The 21,051-nt window shown below is 46.8% G+C and overlaps 1 protein-coding gene across 1 annotated transcript in view; it reads left to right on the top strand.

Annotated features, from left to right (window-relative positions):
* The window catches only part of IGSF22 (immunoglobulin superfamily member 22), a 198,022-nt gene that overhangs the window by 72,200 nt on the left and 104,771 nt on the right, over positions 1-21,051 (top strand). Inside the window, 1 exon segment of the mRNA XM_054025882.1 lies at positions 20,101-20,282. Coding sequence (XP_053881857.1) covers positions 20,101-20,282 — 182 coding nt within the window.

Consider the following 21,051-nt stretch of genomic DNA (forward strand, 5'->3'; position numbering starts at 1 on the left):
TTAGGATAGGCCATTATGGATGGGGCTGTTTGTTTTGCAGCAGATCTTATGTACAGTAGAGAGAGGAACACAAAATGGTTGGTTTGTTCTCGGAGTTTGTACAGAAATTGACAGAGCAAAGGAAGGATGTCCTGGTGATTAAGGCACAGCCCTGTGTCCAGAACCTGGTCAAGCCACTTAATCTCTATGCTTCAGTTTCCCATTTGTAAAACTAAAGGTATGTCTACAGTACGAAATTAGGTCAATTTAGTAGAAGTCGATTTTTTAGAAATCGATTTGATACAGTTGATTGTGTGTGTCCCCACTAAGCCCATTAAGTCGGCGGAGTGTGTCCACAGAATATAGGCTAGCGTCGACTTTTGGAACTATCCAACAGTTCCCGCAGTCTCTGCTGCCCATTGGAATTCTGGGTTGAGTTCCCAATGCCTGATGGGGCAAAAACATTGTCGCGGGTGGTTCTGGGTACATGTTGTCAGGCCCCCTCCCTCCGTGAAAGCAACGGCAAAAAATCGTTTCTCACCTTTTTTCCTGGGTTACCCATGCAGATGACATAGCACGGCAAGCGTGGAGCCCGCTCAGCTCACTGTCACCGTATATTTCCTGGGTGCTGCTGGCAGATGCAGTACTGCAGTGCTACACAGCAGCATCCCCTTGCCTTGCCTTGTGGATGGCAGACGGTGCAATACGACTGCTAGCCGTTGTCGTCATCCCGTGGGTGCTCCTGGCCAACCTCGATTAGGTTGGTCGGGGGTGCCTGGGCAGACATGGGTGCTCCTGGCCAGCCTTGATGAAGTCGTTCGGGGGCGCCTGGACAAAAATGGGAATGACTCCAGGTCATTCTCTTCTTTAAGTTTAGTCTAATGGAGATTCAGTCCTGCCTGGAATATCATGCCAGCAGGAGGCTTCTGCCTCAGGCTGCTCTCCCAGTCGGCAGCACCGCGTGGTCACACCTACCCCAGCCTACCCCTTGCTCCCATGGCTCATGAAGCCTGGACAGTAGTAAGGAGCAGTTCGACTGTAGGCTGAGTAAGTGCATAATGGTTGTAGAATGTGCCTTTGGATGTTTAAAAGCTCGCTAGCGCAGTTTACTGACTCGGTTAGACCTCAGCGAAACCAATATTCCCATCATTATTACTGCTTGCTGTGTGCTCCACAATATCTGTGAGAATAAGGGGGAGACATTTATGGCGGGGTGGGAGGTTGAGGCAAATCGCCTGGCTGCTGATTACACACAGCCAGATACCAGGACGGTTAGAAGAGCACAGCAGGGCGCGATGTGCATCAGAGAAGCTTTGAAAACCAGTTTCATGACTGGCCAGGCTACGGTGTGAAAGTTCTGTTTGTTTCTCCCTGATGAAAACCCACCCCCTTGGTCCACTCTACTTCCCTGTAAACCAACCACCCTCCCTTCCCCCCTTTGATCTCCGCTTGCAGAGGCAGTAAAGTCATTGTTGTTTCAAATTCATGCATTCTTTATTAATTCATTACACAATTGGGGAGATAACTGCCAAGGTACCCCGGGAGGGGTGGGGGAAGAGGGAAGCACAGGGGTGGGGTAATTGTAGGGGCACCCCTTAGAATGGCATGCAGCTCATCATAGAAGCGGCATGTCTGGGGTTCTGACCTGGAGCGGCCGTTTGCCTCTCTGGTTCTTTGGTAGGCTTCACGCAGCACTGCTGCGGGTCCCTGTTATAACCTCTGTCCTTCATGCCATTGGAGATTTTTTCAAATATTCCGGCATTTTGTCCTTTGGAATGGAGTTTGGATAGCACAGATCCATCTCCCCATACAGCGATCAGATGCAGTACCTCCCATTCGGTCCATACTGGAGCTCTTTTGCAATTCTGGGACTCCATGGTCACCTGTGCTGATCAGTGCGCTACACTGGCGAAACAGGAAATGAAATTCAAAAGTTCGCGGGGCTTTTCCTGTCTACCTGGCCAGTGCATCTGAGTTAAGAGTGCTGTCCAGAGCAGTCACAATGGAGTACTCTGGGATAGCTCCTGGAGGCCAATACCGTCGAATTGCTTCCACGCTACCCCAAATTTGACCCAGCAGGGTTGATTTCAATGCTAATCCCCTCATCGGGGAGGAGTACAGAAGTCGATTTTAAGAGCCCTTTAAGTCAACAAAAATGGCTTCGTCGTGTGGATGGGTGCAGGGTTAAATCAATCTACGCTGCTAAATTCGACCTAAACGCGTAGTGTAGACCAGGGCTGAGAAAATAATACTTCTGCTTGTAAGTTGTTCAGAGAAGAGACTCTCTCTTGCTATGAATTTGTAGTACCATGGGACCTGATCCCTGTTGGGAAGCCCAGGCACTGCCTTTATGCTAAAACTAATTAGTACATGTTCTTAAAATTCATGCTCTGTATGGAAGATTCTGTGATTTCATATGTTAGTAATTACATAGTGCCTAGCATGATGAGGCCCTGACCCTAACTAGGGCCTCTGGTGCAATTGAAATATACAAATAAGTAGTAATAATATATTTAAATAGTATTAATGGACTGACAGCATTGTGACACCTATTAGAATCTTGCTCTCTGAAGTGCTGTCTACCATTGATCTAAAATCCAGTTCCCCTTTGCTGCTCTCCACACACAAAGGAGAGGAGAGTGACAGATTGGTTAAGAATATAAGAATGGCTATTCTAGGTCAGACCAGTATTCTGTCTTCTGACAGTGGCCAGTGCCAGATGCTTTAGAGAGAATGAACAGAACAGGGCAATTTATCAATTGATGTAGCCCCCTATCATCCAGTCCCAGCTTCCGGCAGTCAGAGGTTTAGGGACACCCAGAGCATGGGTTGCATCCCTGACCATCTTGGCTAATAGCCATGAACTCATATAGTTCTTTTTTGAACCCAGTATAGTTTTGGCCCTCACGACATTCCCTTCCAATGAGTTACACAGGTTGACTGTGTGTTATGTGAAGAAGAACTTCTTTGTTTGTTTTAAACCTGCTCTCTATTAATTTAATTGGGTGACCCCCAGTTCTTGTTATGAGAAGCAGTAAATAACACTTCCTTATTTACTTTCTCTACACCAGTCATGATTTTATAGACCTCTATCATATCCCCCCTTACTCATCTCTTTTCTAAGGTGAACAGTCCCAGTCTTTTTCTCTCTCCTCATATGGCAGCTGTTCCATCCCCCTAATCATTTTCATTGCCCTTCTCCATACTTCTTCCAGTTCTAATACAGTAGAACCTCAGAGTTACAAACACCAGAGTTATGAACTGCCCAGTCAACCACATCCTCATTTGGAACCAGAAGCATACAATCAGACTGCAGCAGACACACAGAGACAGACAGACACACAGCACAAATACAGTACAGTACGGTGTTAAAAGTAAACTACTAAAAAATAAAGGGAAAGCAGCATTTTTCTTCTGCATAGTGAAGTTTCAAAGCTGTATTAAGTCAATTTTCAGCTGTAAACGTTTGAAAATACAACCATAGCATTTTGTTTAGCGTTACGAACATTTCAGAGTTACAAAGAACCTCCATTCCCGAGGTGTTCATAACTCTGAGGTTCTACTGAATATCTTTTTTCAGATGGGGAGACCAGAACCGCATGCGGTATTGAAAGTGTGGGCATACAGTGGATTTATAGAGTGGTATTATGATACTTTGTCATATAATGGTTCATAACATTCAGTTAGCATTTTTTACTACCGCTGCACATTTAGCACATGTTTTCAGAGAACTAACCACGATGACTGCATGATCTTTTTCTTGAGTGGTAACAGCTAATTTAGACTCTATCATTTTGTAAGTATAGTTTGGATTATGTTTTCCAATGTGCATTAATTTGCATTTATCAACATTGAATTTCATCTTCTATTTTATTGTCCAGACACCCAGTTTTGTGAGATCCCTTTGTAATTCTTTGCAGTCATCTTTGGACTTATCTGGAGTAATTTACTACTGTCTGCAAACTTTGCTCCTTCACTGTTTCCCCACTTTTCCAAATAATTTATGAATATGTGGAACAGCACAGGTCCCAATATAGATCCTTGGGGGACCCTGCTATTTACCTCTCTCCATTGTGAAAACTGACTGTTTATTTCTACCCTTTGTTTCCTACCTTTTAACCAGTTACTGATCCGTGAGAGGACTTTTCCTCTTATCGCATGACTGCGTCCTTTGTTTAAACCCTTTTGGTGAGGGACCTTGTCAAAAGCTTTCTGAAAATCCAGGTACATTATATTCACCGGATCACCCTTGTCCAAATGTTTTTGACCCCCCTCAAAGAATTCTAATAGATTGGTGAGGCATGATTTCCCTTTAGAAAAGCCATATTTGCTCTTCCCCAACATACTGTGTTCATCTATGTGTCTGATAATTCTGTTCTTTACTATAGTTTCAGCTGATTTGCCTGGTACTGACGTTAAGCTTACTGGCCTGTAATTGCCCAGATTGCTTCTGGAGCCTTTTAAAAAATAGGTCTTATATTAGGTATCTGCCAGTTATCTGATAAAGAGGGTGATTTAAGCGATAGGTTACATACCAAAGTTAGTAGTTCTGTAATTTCATATTTGAGTTCCTTCAGAACTCTAGGGTGAACACCATTTGGTCCTGATGACTTATTACTGTTTAATTTATCAGTTTGTTCCAAGACATCTCAATCTGGGACAGTTGCACAGATTTGTCACCTAACAAGAATGGCTCATATGTAGGAATCCCTACCCAAGTGAAGAATTCCTTTAGCTTCTCCACAGTGGCCTTGTCTTCCTTGAGTGCTCCTTTAGCACCTGTCATCTAGTGGCCCCACTGATTGTTTGGCAGTCTTCCTGCTTCTGATGTACTTCAAAAAATGTGCTGTTAGTTTTTGTATCTCTTGCTAGTTTCTCTTCAAATTCTTTTGTGGTCTGTAATATTTTTACACTTGACTTGCCAGAGTTTATGTTCCTTTCTATTTTCCTCAGTAAGGATTTGGCTTCTAATTTTTAAAAGAAGTCTTTTTGTCTCTAACTGCCTCTTTTACTCTGTTGTTTAGTCATGGTGGCATTTTTTGGTGCTCTTACTGTTTTGTTTTGGTGGGGTTTTTTAAATTTGGAGTATACATTGTGACGGGGCAAGGCCAGATGGCTGTAGGAAAGTAGTGAGGAACAGGTATGTTAGACTAAACAAATCCCTGGTACCAGGGTAACCAAATGGCAGTTGCTCCAGGTTAATCAAGACACCTGTGGCCAATTAAGATCCTTCTAGAAAGCAGTGGAGATAGCTAGGTTGATTGGGACACCTGAAGCCAATCAAGGACTGGCTGGAACTAGTTAAAAGCCTCCCAGTTAGTCAGTGAGGTGTGTGTGTGTCAGGAGCTGTAGGAGGAAGCTGTGCTGCTGGAGAAACTGACAGTACAAACCCTTCTGGAACAAGGAAGGAGGCCCTGAGGTAAGGGTACTGTGGGGAAGAGGCCCAGGGAATTGTACTCGTTCTGTTTCAAAAGGTCAGCTACCAATAGCTGCTACTATTAGAGTCCCTGGGCTGGATCCCAGAGTAGAGGGCGGGCCTGGTCTCGTTTCTCCTCCCCTCTCCCCCCCCCCCCGCACTCTCCACGATTAAGCACAGAGACTGAGAGACAACAGAGACTGTGCGAGGGAGGGTTGCTTCTTCCCACCTCCCTTGCTGGCTTATGATGAAAATGGCTCAGTAGGCTGTGACTCTTGCCTCTAGAGAGAGAGAAGGGCTAAGTGGAGGGTCACAGTGAGCCTCTGAGGCTAGTGTAAATCTGCCTGGAAGCGCAGGACCCACTGAGACAAGGTCGGAGATTTGTCACAACATATAGTTTGAGCCTCAGTTATGGTGTCTCCATGAAGTTTGCTGGCATTTCACTCTTGTGATTGTTCCCTTTAATTTTTATTTAACTAGCCTCCTCATTTTTGGGTACGTCCCCTTTTTGAAGTTAAATGATACTGTAGTGGGTTTCTTTGATATTTCCCCTTACAAGGATGTTAAATTTAATTACATTATGGTTGCTATTACCAAGCCGTTCAGCTATATTCACCTCTTGAGCTAGATCCTGTGCACCACTTTGGACTAAGTCAAGAATTGCCTCTCCCCTTGTGGGTTCCAGGACTAGTTGCTCCAAGAAGCAGCCATTAGAGAGAGGGAAAGATGGAACAGAGCAGAAGGAGAAAGGGAGAACTTAACTAGATGGGTGAAAGAAGGCAAGAGACAACATAAAACAAGAAGAAAATGAGGGTGGGAACATGCCACCAGCAGATGCTCTCGCTATTTTCTTTCTTAATCTCTTTACCACATCTTCAATAAAGTGTACCTTTTTTGGCCAGCTTCTTTCTGCCCTGTTGCTCATCTGCCATATTCCACCCCAGAGATGGTTGCATTTCACTAGTGGGGGGAATTGATTTCTACAGTATAGACAGCTAGAACAATATGTCCAAACTTGTTTCTTGGCTGCACTTGCACATTTCCCATTGAAAGTCCATAGTTAACTTAATAAACTCATTTGGGCTCCTGTAGAATGAAAGGCTTTATTAAAATATAAGAATTCCTTATTATTATTTAATTTTTCATGTGGTTTTTGATCTCCTGTTAAATGGCTTCTGATCGTTCTGTGACTTCTCCCTGCGACTTCCCTCTGCATGGTTTACTTGAAAGGACTCTCAGTTCATTTCGATTCTTGCTTTTGTTTCTCTTGACGTTTTCTTTCTTTGCTAGTCATTAGAGATGACCTCAGACAGCAGCCTCAAATTCTAGCACCACTAAACTTGAGAGGTGGATTGAGACCTGATCTTTGTGCCTTTCTTTATTCACTGATAATGCCCACTTCCCTACATTGCAATTTCTACATCTCCTCAGACATCACTTGCCATCCGCACGACTAAACCTCTTCCATAGTCTGCAGACTATGCTGAGGACAAGTACCTATCAAGGTAAGTTTAGATGAAGCTAAGTCTGGGTCACTTAGCTTCGTCCAAACTGCCACTTATGGGGTAGCTTAATAGCAAGGAAGGCAGTTTTAAGAATGAGCACAGGTATCTCTGGGTTGTCATCTACCACACCAGCATCTGGCCAAGCATTTGAAGTCTTCATTTTTAGAGCTAAAAAGGGATTTTTGTTTTTTGTTTTCCTTCCAGAAGGGAGGAGCGGATGAGATAGATATTGCTCCAACAATAGACTGAAGAAAAGTAAGTGGGCACTTTCTATCTGTAGGTGCATTTATGTAAGATCCTATATTCAAGGTTCCAGTGTATCACACAATTCCACAGCTGCAGAATTGTGTTCTAAGTCTGAACTTTAATTTTAAAAGGTAAAATCTTTTTAACCCTTTCTGATGGCATGGAAAAGGGGAACCAAGTCTAAGCAGATTGAGTGATATCTTCCTGAGTTTGCAGAGAGCCTGAAGCAATGGTTCTGAAAGATGTAACCTTCCCCATTCCTCTCAATTAGGGTGTTAACCCTGAAACCTAAAGGTGGTAGATTTAAATCCCAACATTGTTAGTTATTTCCGGACTGATCTTTTTAGCAGGAACATCTAGCTAATATGCATGTGCTACCACCCCAAGCAGTCTCACTGAGTATTGAAAATCTCAGCTGTACCCTACACAACTATCAAAACTTCCAGTTTCTTTCCACCCTTCAACTTTTCTGAGGCATTAGGTGTTTTCAGTGCAAAAATGTGCAGTATATTGAAAACTGAAAATGAGGACCGTGTCAAATAAACCGAATTTAGTCTCAAAACAAATACCACAGGGGACTCAGCACCTCTGAAAATCAACTCCCTGGTATACAGATTGATTCCTTTTTGGGGAACTTTCTCTTTGTCTGCAACTGAGATAGTAATCAAAGCTATTCCAGACTCTTGTTTAGAATAATTATCATTGTCCTATTTTATTTCTTCTTTAAACCCCGTCGCCTCACCTTTATTTTAGGCTCCAACTGAAGCAAAGTGTTGTAGTTAACATTATAAATTGCACAAAGGAGTCTTGGGGGAGCTCCATTGGCTTTCAGTTAAATATCAAACTGGCTTAAGAATTGCTTTGATGACTTATAGCATAAAGTGATGCACAAATTGGGACATATGGATTTATCCAAGTTGTTTCCGGTGTTTGAACCGAGCTGCCTGATCTTCTGAAGCGGGTCTCTTGGTGGTTTCACATGACAGGCTTACCGAGCACATGCTTTTGGGTGCTGTGTATGCTAAAATTTGGACTTGCTCCAAAGAGGATTTAAAATGTTGAGTCGAGTTCATTTAAGTCAGAGTAAATCCTCCCCTCCCGCCCTGAGTCTTACATTTGTGAGGCTCATTTACTCTATTTACTGTGTCACTCTGTCTTCTGACACAGATGCTTTTCAGAACCCTGGTCTGTTTCTCTTGGCCAACATTTTATCCAGCTGCTTGAAGGAGACACCCCTGTCAGACTACTCTGAAGACAGCAGGTCAAAAAGATGCAGTGGTGCCCTGGTAAAGCGGAATGGAAGCAGCCAATGCCGGATTGTGGCCTGTAGTTTAGAGAAGATTTGGAAAGAGTTGGAGAACCCAGAGGTCAGTTATTAGCATCAAGGCCACAGCAGAGATCAGCCAGTGCTGCCATACTTCTCAGTGTTACCTATTAGATCTTGAAACAATGAGCAGGCAGCACAAAAACCATGAGAAGTGATTTTCTTGGACAAATCAGACCCATGTATAAACAGCAACAACAGGGCATATCTTATTTAATGGCCTGCCCACTGGGCATAGGACCAGTATAAGGACATTTAATTTAGCTATCTTGAGCTGTGAGATAGTGATCCACCAGTCAAATTCCAAGGGAGACAGGAATGAACCCATTTGCTACACAAAAAGCTCTCTGTGACACATGAATATGACAGCTGTCCTCTTCTGATGCCCCATCCCAAGAAGACCACAATTTTCCCACACCCATTACAGACCGTGGAGAGATTCAAGGTGGCAAGGTTGGTCGTTGGCTTGCAGGTTAGTTATCCGATTTCCATTCTTTTTCACCTCATTGCATTTGAGGTATGAGAGAATGACGCAATCTCTGGACAACGTCCTTCTAATCTTCCTAGATCCATTCCTAGCACTGATTATTTGCCTCATTTACCTTTCCCTGTCTGGCTCAGGCTGCTCTTCCATTATGGAAAAATTCTTGAAGTTGCCAACACCCGACAGACATCTGTGTGCTTATTGAACTAAACCTCATCCCCAGCCATCGCCCCTGGTTACTTGAAGACTTGAAAGGGGTTTCATTAGAGATTGCATAGGGATAGTGCCAGTGGCTCTCACCTGCATACAGAATTTAAATGCATGTGTCCATAAGTGACAGGCCACTATAAATAGTGTAAATGTACTGAGTATTCTCTATTTTATCACAGATTTACCAAGTAGATAGCTGGAGCTCAGTGACCATGATTTCAACAGGTGGCTGAATTTTAACATCAGAAGATGTAGGCGTCTTGTGTGGGTCTAGGATGTTTATCTAAAACATCAGTAATGTTCCTGGCATTAAAATACTGCCAATATGTTCATACTTCAGATGCTTCCTAGTATTGGCTATCTCTCTATAGGGCAAATTTTCACCCCCCGATAGAAAGCAGGATGAGTGGCTTGTGTACAGTGTGGGAAGGGCATGGAATCTTTCCATTGACAAATGGGAGTCAAGGCACAATGCAGCCAAGCTGCCACTGCATGGTGACTGCAGCTGCCCTGGGTGGCGGGGCATGCCGCACGCCCAAGGCTTCAAGGCTTGTTCCACGTGCCGCAAGCCTATGCTGATCAGCGATCCCCAAGGCAACGGAGACACGAGTCGTGGGGAATCGCACCAGAAAGAGCGCTGCAAGATCTGTAAGGCCTTCAAGCCCAGGACTAAGAAAGAGAGAGACTTTCGACTTAAGCAGTTGCTCATGGAGGCTACATTACAGCCCTCCACTTCGACGCATCCGGCCACGGCACCGTCAGCCTCGGTGCGGAGTGCCCCGGCATCGGTTCGTGATCCTGCACCGGTAGGGCACCCTAAGCCTATGGCACCGAAACAGCAGGACCGCCCCCTGGCACCGGTCGTCTTCGCCGACAAAATCAAAGGGCCAACCCAAGGCCCGAGGACGCTCCCCGCATAAAAAGGTAGCGCCCATGAAGACCTCGAATGCGCCCCAGGGCATTGCTGCCCCAGGACAGATCCCGGTGCCAGTGGCTCCGGCACCGAAAGGCCCGTTAAGCCCCAGGATAAGCACATCGAGTGAGGAGGAAGGGCTGGAGGACCTTTTGGAACAGCCCTCCACGCCGGACACATTTGAGGCAGCAAGGGACCTCATCGAATTGTCCGTGGAGAGCCCCCTCCAGGCCAAAGACAATCAAGAGCCGACACCGAGACTGCCATCCAGAGGCAAGCCGGCAATGGTGCGCCCATCTCAGCACCATTCACAGCGCCGATCCCGGTCGAGCTCCGCTTCGGTGGACTCCCAGCTATTCTCGGCGCAGAGAGCCTCACAGGCGTCTGGCCCTAGCAAGCGCCCGGCACTGGCCCAGCGTTCCCCGGCTCCTTATTCGAACAGGCACCGGGACGTGTCAGTCACGCGATCCCCGAGACCGACCACTAGCAGTCGTTCCTGGTCCCGAGGACACCGGTACCGGTCCAGGTCGGCAAGGAGCCAATCCCAATCCCGGTCACGGAAGCACCACTCTCCGACCCCGGACCGGCACCGTCCCACAGCACCACCGTGGCCATCAAGGTCACCGTCCGTGGTTTCTGAGGCAGTCTCGGGCCATTCGAGCAGATATACCCACAGGGCACCAGCCAGCAGGGAACACCAAGCCGCTTGGCACCCACAGTGGGGCCTGCCAGGACAGTGGCCATTCTGGACTCTGTGGGCCTACCACCAGCAAGGCCCCCCGTCCAGGACCTCGAGATCCGGCCCCTCGGGACACCGGTCCCGCTCCCCGCAGGGGCGCCCCTCCTCTCGCAAGGAGGCCACAGTCTCCAGACCACCGGAGCAAGAGAGAGCCGACACGGCACCGAGCCCGGTACCATCTCAGGCCCACTCAACTGGACAGACTCCAGAGGAGCTCCCAGCCGGTGAGAAGTTGCAGGAAGGGTTAGAGGAGGAAGCACAGAAGGCCTTAACCTCTTCCTCCTCACCAGATGAAGCCGTGGCAGGCATGACAGTGTCAGGCCCTCCCCCGATTGACCATCGGGCGCACCAGGAACTACTCCGCCGAGTAGCCCTCAATTTGGGGTTGCAGGCAGAAGAGACGGTAGAGCAGGAGGATCCCATGGTGGACATCCTAAGCTCTGAAGGCCCCTCCAGAATCGCGCTCCCGCCCATAAAAACGGTACAGTCTAACTATAAGACAGTATGGCAAACACCGGCCTCCAGTGCACCAACTGCGAAGGGCGTAGAGAGGAAGTACTTCGCCCCCTCCAAGGGGTTCGACTTCCTCTTTTGTCACCCGACACCCTGGTCGTATCTGCGGTCAACGAACGAGAGTGACATGGCCAGCAAGCCCCGGTCCCCAAGGCCAAGGAGGCAAAGCACTTGGACTTGTTCAGTAGAAAGGTCTACTTGTCCGGGGGCCTCCAGTTAAGGATCGCTAACCAGCAAGCGATTCTGAACAGGCACAATTTCAATTCTTGGGCATCAGTCTCCAAGTTCAAGGATTCCCTGCCCCAGGGTTCACAACCCGAGTTCGCAGCCGTAGGGGACAAAGGGAAGGCAGTGGCCAAAACCTCTCTGCAGGCCTCCCTTGACTCCGTGGACGCAGCTGCCAGAACAATCACATCAGGAGTGGTGATGAGGTACTCGGCATGGCTGCAGGCTTCAGGCCTTCCACCAGAGGTGCAAAACACCTTGCAAGACCTCCCGTTTGAAGGGTCAGGCTTGTTCTCGGACCAAACGGATGCCAGACTACATAGCCTCAAAGACTCCCAAGCAACCCTCAAGCCATTGGGAATGCACACCCCAGCAACACAGAGAAAACCTTTTAAGCCCCAACCGCTGCAGCAGAGACAGTACCACCCTTGCCCCAGGCAGGAACCGTACCGCAGAAGGGGCAGGGACAACAGGCGTAGGCGAAACAACACGCCTAATCAAGGCCAAGGCCAAGGCAAGCCGCAGCCTGGCAACAAGCAAGGATTTTGAAGTTGCAATCGAGGACAATGTACCGACCCTCATGCCAGACCCTCCCCTATGTTTCAGGGACCATTTGTCCCATTTCTACTGTGCTTGGTCCCGTATAACATCGGACCGTTGGGTCCTTCGCACGGTGGAGGTGGGATACACCCTGCAGTTCTCCTCGCCCCCTCCCTCACACCCTCCATCCCCGTCCCTCTTCAGGGACCCCTCTCACGAGCAACTCCTTATACAGGAGGTGCAGGCCCTCCTCAGAGCAGGGGCGGTGGAAGAGGTCCCTCCAGACCTAAGAGGGGAAAGGGTTCTACTCCAGATATTTCCTTATTCCCAAAGCAAAAGGGGATCTCCGCCCTATTTTGGACCTTCGCAAACTAAACAAATTCTTTGTGAAGGCACGCTTTTGCATGGTCTCCCTTGGCGCTATTATCCCATCCCTGGATCCGGGGGATTGGTACGCTGCCCTCGATATGAAAGATGCGTACTTTCACATCGCCATCCGCCCTGCTCGCCGGCGGTTCCTGCATTTCATCATCAACCAACACCATTTCCAATTTACGGTCTTGCCTTCGGCCTAGCAATGGCCCCTCGAGTGTTCATGAAATGCATGTCCGTGGTGGCAGCCTTTCTTCGAAAAAGAAAGATGCGGGTATACCTGTACTTGGATGACTGGCTCCTCGCGGGCAGATCAGAGGACGAGGTCTGCTCCCACGTGGCACTGGCATTACAGGTGTTCCGCAAGCTCAGTCTATTGGTCAGTGTGCCCAAGTCCTCACTGATCCCCACGCAGAGACTGGACTTCATAGGGGCAGTCCTGGACTCAGTGGAGGCACGAGCAAGTCTTCCAGTTCCCAGGTTCCTGGCCATTCAAAGAGCCGTAACCTCCATCCAACAATTTCCCACGACCACAGCCAGATGCTGTATGCAACTCCTGGGACACATGGCGGCTTGCACACACGTAGTCAGACATGCCCGCCTAAGACTCAGACCGTTACCGCTGTGGCTAGCCCAAACGTATCACCCCAGCAGAGACCCCTTGGACCTGATAGTGGCAATCCCAGCTCGGGTGTCAAACTCCCTCCGCTGGTGGCTTGATCGACAGCAAGTTTGCGAAGGGGTCCCTTTCGCTGCACCGCAGCCCACCCTGACACTAGTAACAGATGCGTCAGACCTGGGCTGGGGGGCACACTTAGGGGACCTGCGGACCCAGGGCTTATGGTCCAGGGAGGAAAACTTGCTCCACATCAATGTGAAGGAGTTAAGGGCAGTTCGCCTCGCCTGCCAGAACTTTCACGCTACCATAGAAGGCCACAGCGTGTCAGTTCTGACAGACAACACTACCGCCATGTTCTACATAAATAAGCAGGGCGGGTCCCGATCCTCTCCCCTCTGTCACGAGGCGCTCTTCCTATGGGACTTCTGTATAGCCCATTCAGTCCAATTGGTGGCAGCATATCTTCCGGGGGTCCAAAACGGGTTAGCAGACCGCCTCAGCAGGTCGTACCACATGCACAAATGGACGCTGAGAAAGGACGTCCTACATTCAATTTTCCAGAGGTGGGGGTTTCCCCAGGTGGATCTCTTCGCCACCAAGGACAACAGCCAATACCCTCGGTTTTGTTCATTCCAGAACCTCAACCCAGGCTCATTGGCAGATGCCTTGTGATACAGTGGGGCGGGAGCCAGAGGTACGCCTTCCCACCATTCCCACTCATCCACAGGGTCCTGCTCCAGACCCGCAGGGACAAAGCGACAGTTATTCTCATCGCACCAGCGTGGCTGCGCCAGCATTGGTTTACGACCCTCCTGGAACTGTCATCGACTGCCCCGATTGCCCTACCCCTGCACCAAGACCTCATCATGCAGGACCTGGGTCGCCTACTCCACCCAAACCTACCGTCGCTACATCTCACAGCGTGGAATCTCTCTGGCTAAATGATACAGAGAATAGGTGCTCCCACCAGGTACAACAAATTCTCCTTGGTAGTAGGAAGCCCTCCACAAGAGCGACCTACCTTGCCAAATGGAAGAGGTTCTCCCACTGATGCGAGCCTAATCGCATACAGCCTCTGCAGGCCTCCATCCCATCAATACTGAACTACTTGCTGCACCTCAAGCATCAAGGGCTTGCCCCCTCCTCAATTAAAGTGCATCTGGCCGCCATATCGGCATTCCACCCGGGAGAGTTGGGTTTTTCGGTATTTTCCACCCCCACAGTAGTCCGATTCCTCAAGGGGCTGGAAAGGGTGTTTCCCTACTCGCGCCTGCTGGTCCCTACATGGAACCTTAACCTGGTCCTAACTAAACTCATGGGACCACCCTTTGAACCCCTAGCCTCTTGCTCTCTCATGCACCTCTCATGGAAGGTAGCATTTCTAGTGGCCATTACATCGGCTAGGAGGGTTTCGGAATTGAGAGCCCTCACTTCGGAACCCCCTTATACAGTTTTTTATAAGGACAAGGTGCAGCTGAGACCGCACCCCAAATTCCTCCCTAAGGTGGTCACGCAATTTCATATGGGGCAGGACGTTTGTTTACCGGTGTTCTTCCCCAAACCCCATACGGACCCAAGCCACCGCAGCCTGCATACCCCCAACGTCCGTAGAGCCTTGGCATTCTATCTGGAACGGACCAGGCCATTCCGCAAGTTGACACAACTGTTCATTGCCATTGCGGAGAGAATGAAAGGCCAGCCTATCTCGGCTCAACAATTATCAGCATGGATTGTGCTTTGCATCCGCACATGCTATGAGCTCGCCAAAGTGCCAGCCCCGGCGATCAGGGCTCACTCGACTAGAGCCCAAGCATCCTCGGCGGCTTTCTTGGTGCAGGTTCCACTCGAGGAAATCTGTAAAGGGGCCACCTGGTCGTCGGTACATACATTCACAGCCCATTACACAGTCCATCATCAGACCAGGGAGAATGCGGTGGTCGGCAGGGCTGTGCTCCAATCAATTGTTACTTGACTCCTACCCTCCTCCAATGGTAAGCTTGTGAGTCACCGAATGTGTAATGGACGTGAACAATCACTCAAAGAAGAAAAAACGGTTACCTACCTTTCATAACTGTTGTTCTTCGAGATGTGTTGTTCACATCCATTACACTTCCCACCCTCCTTCTCCTCTGTCGGAGTCACCAGCAAGAAGGAACCGAGGGAGGGTCAGGCCTGCAGGGATATATATACGCTAGAGCGGGGCACCGCTCTGGCGGGGGGGGGAGGAGGACACCTGCTGGCCTGATGGGAGCCGCTGAGGGGAAAAGTTTCCGACGTCCGTGCACGCGACACGCGCACACCTAATGTGTAATGGACGTGAACAACACATCTCGAAGAACAACAGTTACGAAAGGTAGGTAACCGTTTTTTTTAGGTTTTTGGATTTTACTGATTAAAAATCCCTTTGTAGGATTTCCCAGATATAAGATTCCCATATGTACAATATATTGGATATGAGTAAATGTGTAATGATTGTGTAAGTGTTCACGTTTTTATTGGTATAGTACATTTTTTCCACCATTAGAAACGTTGTTGTTGTAGTTTGCAGGGGAAGGGGTCTTTATTCCCAAAGTAAATGGTAAAATCTGACTATAAATGGGGCTGTAGTAATCTCTTGAGCATTAACATCCATCCACTGGAGAGGGCACAAGGTTCCTGGTGAAATGGAAACTACAGCATGTGTGTCTCTGAAGGGTTTGTATTTCTTCCACAGAAACCACTAATGTAAAAGATGAATGTCAGACCCTAGGAGTTCCGTGCTGATTTGTACACACTAATATAAGCCCAACACTGTACATCTGAAACACTTATCTCTGAATCATGGCACATATGTCTGTTGCTCCGAGGCATCATTATCTCACTCATCGTTACTATAGCTGCCCTTTAGCATACAGTCAAGATTCTAGTACTCTAAAGATTCCGAATACTATATATATTTCTCTTTTTCCTAACTATCATCTTATTTGTCTATCTATCTACATATATGCTTGGAGAGTGTGCTACAAATATAGGGGGAGCAATAATGAAATCCTCTGGGTATATGCTTTAGGGCATAAACTGACCACTGATTGGTGAGGTGAAGAAGAAACGTCTCCTATTGGGAGAGGATCTGTTATGGAGTTTCTTGCTACTTCCTCTAAAAACATCTCATGCTGGAAGCCACTTTCAGAAGCAGGATAATGGACCAGGTGAACCATTGGTCTGATCCAGACTGGCAATCCTTTATTTGTAAACTGCAGGGATAGTAGGTTAGATTATGGCTCTAGATGATGCTTTGTCTATTTTGATATTTCAAGTTGCCTTACAAGCATAGGACTGCTCGTAATGGCATTGGACTGTGACTCAAAAATGATCTTTTTGCCAGAGGACTTTGGCAGCGAGCCAAGTCTTATGGTGTCTGAACCACAATCTGTGTGAACCAGGAATCCAGGATGGTTATGGACTGCTGCCAAAAACAGCCAAATGAAAATAATAGGTTTTGGTGGAATATGTTTTACTAACATTGCACACAAAAAACTATGTCAAAAGAACAATCAGGTTTCAAAGTCCAGCAAAGTAGTTAGGAAATGCCACAGTTAGATTGACTGTGCACCCTTAATCATCTCTTTTGTATGCATGCATTATAATAGTCTTGTCGAAAATCCCATAGGTAGTCTGTGGCAGAGCCAGGAATAAAACCCAGCATTCCCAAGTCCCAGTCTAGTTCCTTAACCCTGATATCCTTTCTCTTTTTGCAGCTCTCTGCCTCATTCACTGCTCTTTCTGTTCACTGAATGAGGCAGGGGTCCTCTAAAACAGGGGTTCTCAGCCTTTTTCTTTCTGAGGCCCCCTCAACATGCTAAAAAACTCCATGGCCCACCTGTGCCATAACAACTGGTTTTCTGCATATAAAGGCCAGGGGCAGAGTTACGGGTAGCAAACAGGGCACTTGCCTGGGCCCCACACCACAGGTGGCCCCCACGAAGCTACATTGCCCAGGCTTCAGCTTCAACATCGAGTGATGGGGTTCAGGGCCCTGGGCTTCAGACCCATGCAGTAGGGCTTTGGCTTTCCACCCTGGACTCCAGTGAGTCTAATCTAGCCCTGCTTGGCAGATCCCCTGAAAACTGTTTGTGGCCCCCCAGGGAGCCCTGGACCCCTGGTTGAGAACCACTGCTCTAGAACAAATGGAATGAGACCATGTAATTAAAGACTGTCGTCATCTGGTCAACGCACAGATTTGCACTGGGTTAATTTAAGGTGTGTTTTAAAATGGATATAGTTAAATCAGCACAAAAGTTTACATGGACGCTTACATTGGCTTATATAGGTTTATTTGCATTTGATACACTTTTTCAAAACTGATTTTAATTAGAGTGGTGTAACTTCTTTGCATAGATAAGGCTGACCTTAATTCTGGAATTTCCTAACATCTGACTTTTTGACTTTGAAGTCATAATATTATTTTAACATACATTTTGTATGTAATTTCCTAGGTTTTTATATAGAAAACTGGAAAATAAAAACATCCATTCTCTGGTACCGTATTGACTCCCTACATAAGTCATCAGCAGGGTTTGAACCTATGAGTTTTAGATGCATAGCACAGACCTCTACCACTTGAGGTGTGGAGGGGGTGGGGGAAAAGCTAATAGCAGTAGTACACTATTATCTTTCATATGTCTAGCTTCTAGAGGGGGAAGTAACACACTACCAGTTGCTTGCACAACTATTGCTAGACAGCAATGGAATGTTAGGAGTCAGGATTCCTGTGTTCTTGTCTCTGATTGTGTTCTCATGGTCATGGACACCACGGCCAAACACATAGCTTTGAGCTATTCATTCTGATAGGCAGATTAGCTAAGTGAATGAAAGTCGTGTCTGGATTCTATTTCCAACTTTGCCAGAAGTGACCTTGTGCAACTCCTCAGCTATTCCTTCTGTAAAAAGGGAAAAGGTGTTTTGCTGCTGCTTTGCCTGTGTCCTGTCTGGAGCTCTAGCCAAATAACTTCCATGTAGGAGGCCCATTATGGTCTGAGAGCATACTTAGTGCAGTTGGCATGCAGGAAGGTGTGTGGGGTCTAGGAGAATTGCTCAGTGCATATGAAGGGTCAGTGAGGCTGGGGGCATGCTCAGAGCAAATGGAATATTTAGAGATTTTAGGTACAAACTGTAATAAGATGTACTGACCATGTGCAAATGGAAACTTTCAGAGGCGTATAACTCAGCTAGATCTGAGTATACTTTCACTGGGAAAGCAAACGTCACATCTCGCGTCTCAGGATTACTCCTACCAAATTTCAAGTTCCTGCTCCAAAACAGAGAGAAACTAGAACTCTTCAACAAATAGTAGAGAAAATTGTTTACTATTGGCAAAGCTATTTATTTTTCCCTAGTCATGTCCTGGGAAATGACTGTGCTGTTTTTTGCTGAAATAAAATTAAAAAATCAACCTGAAGCTGAGAGCAAGCATGGAGAATTTCAACCTAAACTGCTTAAGTTTGGCATAGTTATAAGCAACTGGGCTTATATTGAAGGCATTTTAGATAACCTTAACTATAGTGCTACTATTAGCTCTGCATATAATAGGACCAGACTCTGCACTCCTCTTCAGTCAAGGAAACTTTTCTTAGGCCTAGCTGTATGCAGAAGTTATACTGGTAGAATTCATTGTGATGTAAGTAAACCAATGTCAGTTGTGTGTGCCCACGTTGCTGTGCATACTGTGCTCTATGCTGCTTCCCCTTTGAAACCTTGTGTCCACAGCACTGCATCTGCAGAAGTGTGTTGTACTGTGGGTACCTTTGATCTGGGCTCATCTCTTGTTCTCTCAAACAGGGGCACCATAAGTCCCCCACTGACCTTCAGTTGAATAGAAGAAGAACAGCCGGATAAGGGAGAATAAGAAGCTTATGGCTCTGTCCATCCACACAGTATTCTGTTTAAGAAGGGAGATAACATGCTTCTATAAAGTCTTATCTTCTGTGTTTAAGGTCAGATCCTTAGCTGATGTAAATCCACTGTTCTATTTACTTTAGTGGAGCTGTGGCCAATGGACACCCAGCTGAGGATCTGTCCCAAAGTTTACAGTTTTTGGATCTTTAGAAAAATAAATGGCGAATGATGATGCCTCCTGAAGAAATCTTACCTCAGCAAACCACAATGATAGCCCTTCTGTGGCCATTATCCTATGCTGGTGTGCTTGGTTTAGGATTTGTTGCCATGGCTATGATCTTGGTCACAGGGCAATCTCTGGGCTTGATTCTCTTCTAATGTACACCAGTATAAATTAGGAGTAATTTCATTGGCGTTAATGGGCCTGACTTCTTGCTGCCTCGCAGCCTGTGAATTCAGTTACACCTATACAAAGTGGGGATAAAATGCTACTATTCTGTGGTTAGACAGTCAGCTGGTGTAAATTGGTGTAGCTCTATTGACGCCAATGGCACTGCACCAATAGTAATCAGCCGTCAGAGCAAAATCAGACCTGTCTATTTATTACTTTTACTACACCTAGAGGTTGTTACCAAGATCAAGGTCTGCGTTGTGCTAGGAACTGTACAAACATATAGTAAGAGACTGTCTCTGTCTTGACATCTTGCAGTCTAAATAGACCGGACTGGCAATGGGTAAGAGGGGAAACAGGCAGAGAGAGATTAAATGATTTGCCCAGCATCATACAGCAGGTGAGTGGCCAGAGCTGGGAACCAAACCCAGGGCTCCTTCGGAAAAAAAAGAAGAAGAAAAGAAAGATGCAGCAATGTAAATGAGAATTTATTAACAACAAAGCCCCAGGTTCTGTTACTACAGAAATAAAAGAAAAATAATTTATCCACCCACGCTTACTTTTTCTGACGAAGGTAAGTGAATACTGCTGTACTAATAGAGTGTGACGCTTGAATCTCGAGCTGCACTTACTGATGCAGAACTGAGAGGTAACCAACATCTTTACAAAAATAATATTCCTCACAGCCTCCGTGACGGCTGCAGAGTTACACTGCTTTTCATTCCCTGCACATGTAATTTGCATTTGAAGGTCTCTCCAAGCCAACAGTGATGGAGTCAATTGATGAAGCTGATGGACAGCAAGGACAGCAAAGTGGGAAGGAACAATCCCAGAAAGCCTCACCGAGAACTCTGCAGCCTGGCTGGGCTGCCTGGTGGAATGGATTAACGACAGGAGGCGGCGTATATTTGTTCGCCCTCTTGCAGATATTGGTAAGACACTAGCATACTTTATAACTAGCTCAAAATGAAACCCGAATTTTTAAAACTGTTCTTGTTGTTAGAGATTTCAGTCGTGTATTGTTGTGTAATTCCCAGCTGGTGTCAATTGGCATAGCTGCAGTGAAGTCAGTGCTACACTCATCATTACTACAACTGCTATGCATCACAGGCCACCCATTGCAACCTTAACTCTGCCCCTTTGCATATACCAGCCTTCTGTCGCCCCCTTTAACCACCCTTCTGCAAACACCCCTTTGCCGGACTGCCTTCTCCCAATACAACCAACTGCTATACCAAACATCCATAATGTTGGGGAAGGATAATCTGGTTAAGTGTGCATACAGAAGGGGGTGGGTAGGGGTAGATTAAGATTGTGGTGCATGGTATATGATATGGTAATGATAAGGTTTGTGCCTCTGGGTGGAGGAGTAGAGGGTATGTACATGTAGGTGGCTTAACTGTTCATTTCCTTGTTTTGGGGGGTTGGTGCCAGCCATGTTGTGAGTAACAATCCTAACTGCTTGAAATGAATTGTTTTGCATATTAACATACATGTGTATGGATCTATATGTATATCTGTCTTGATATAGCTATAGCTTTATACATTTATAAGAGTTGTGTTGTAGTATGCTGTGCATTTTATGCATTCTAATAGCCTTCCATTAAGAATTCAAGAATAAAATGCTATCTCTCTTTATAAATTCTCTTAGCCAGAGTTTTGTTGGTGTAAATCAGCGTCACTCTGTTGAGCTCAAGGGAG

The sequence above is a fragment of the Malaclemys terrapin genome, chromosome 4, assembly GCF_027887155.1.
Source record: "Malaclemys terrapin pileata isolate rMalTer1 chromosome 4, rMalTer1.hap1, whole genome shotgun sequence".
Lineage (NCBI taxonomy): Eukaryota > Metazoa > Chordata > Testudines > Emydidae > Malaclemys > Malaclemys terrapin.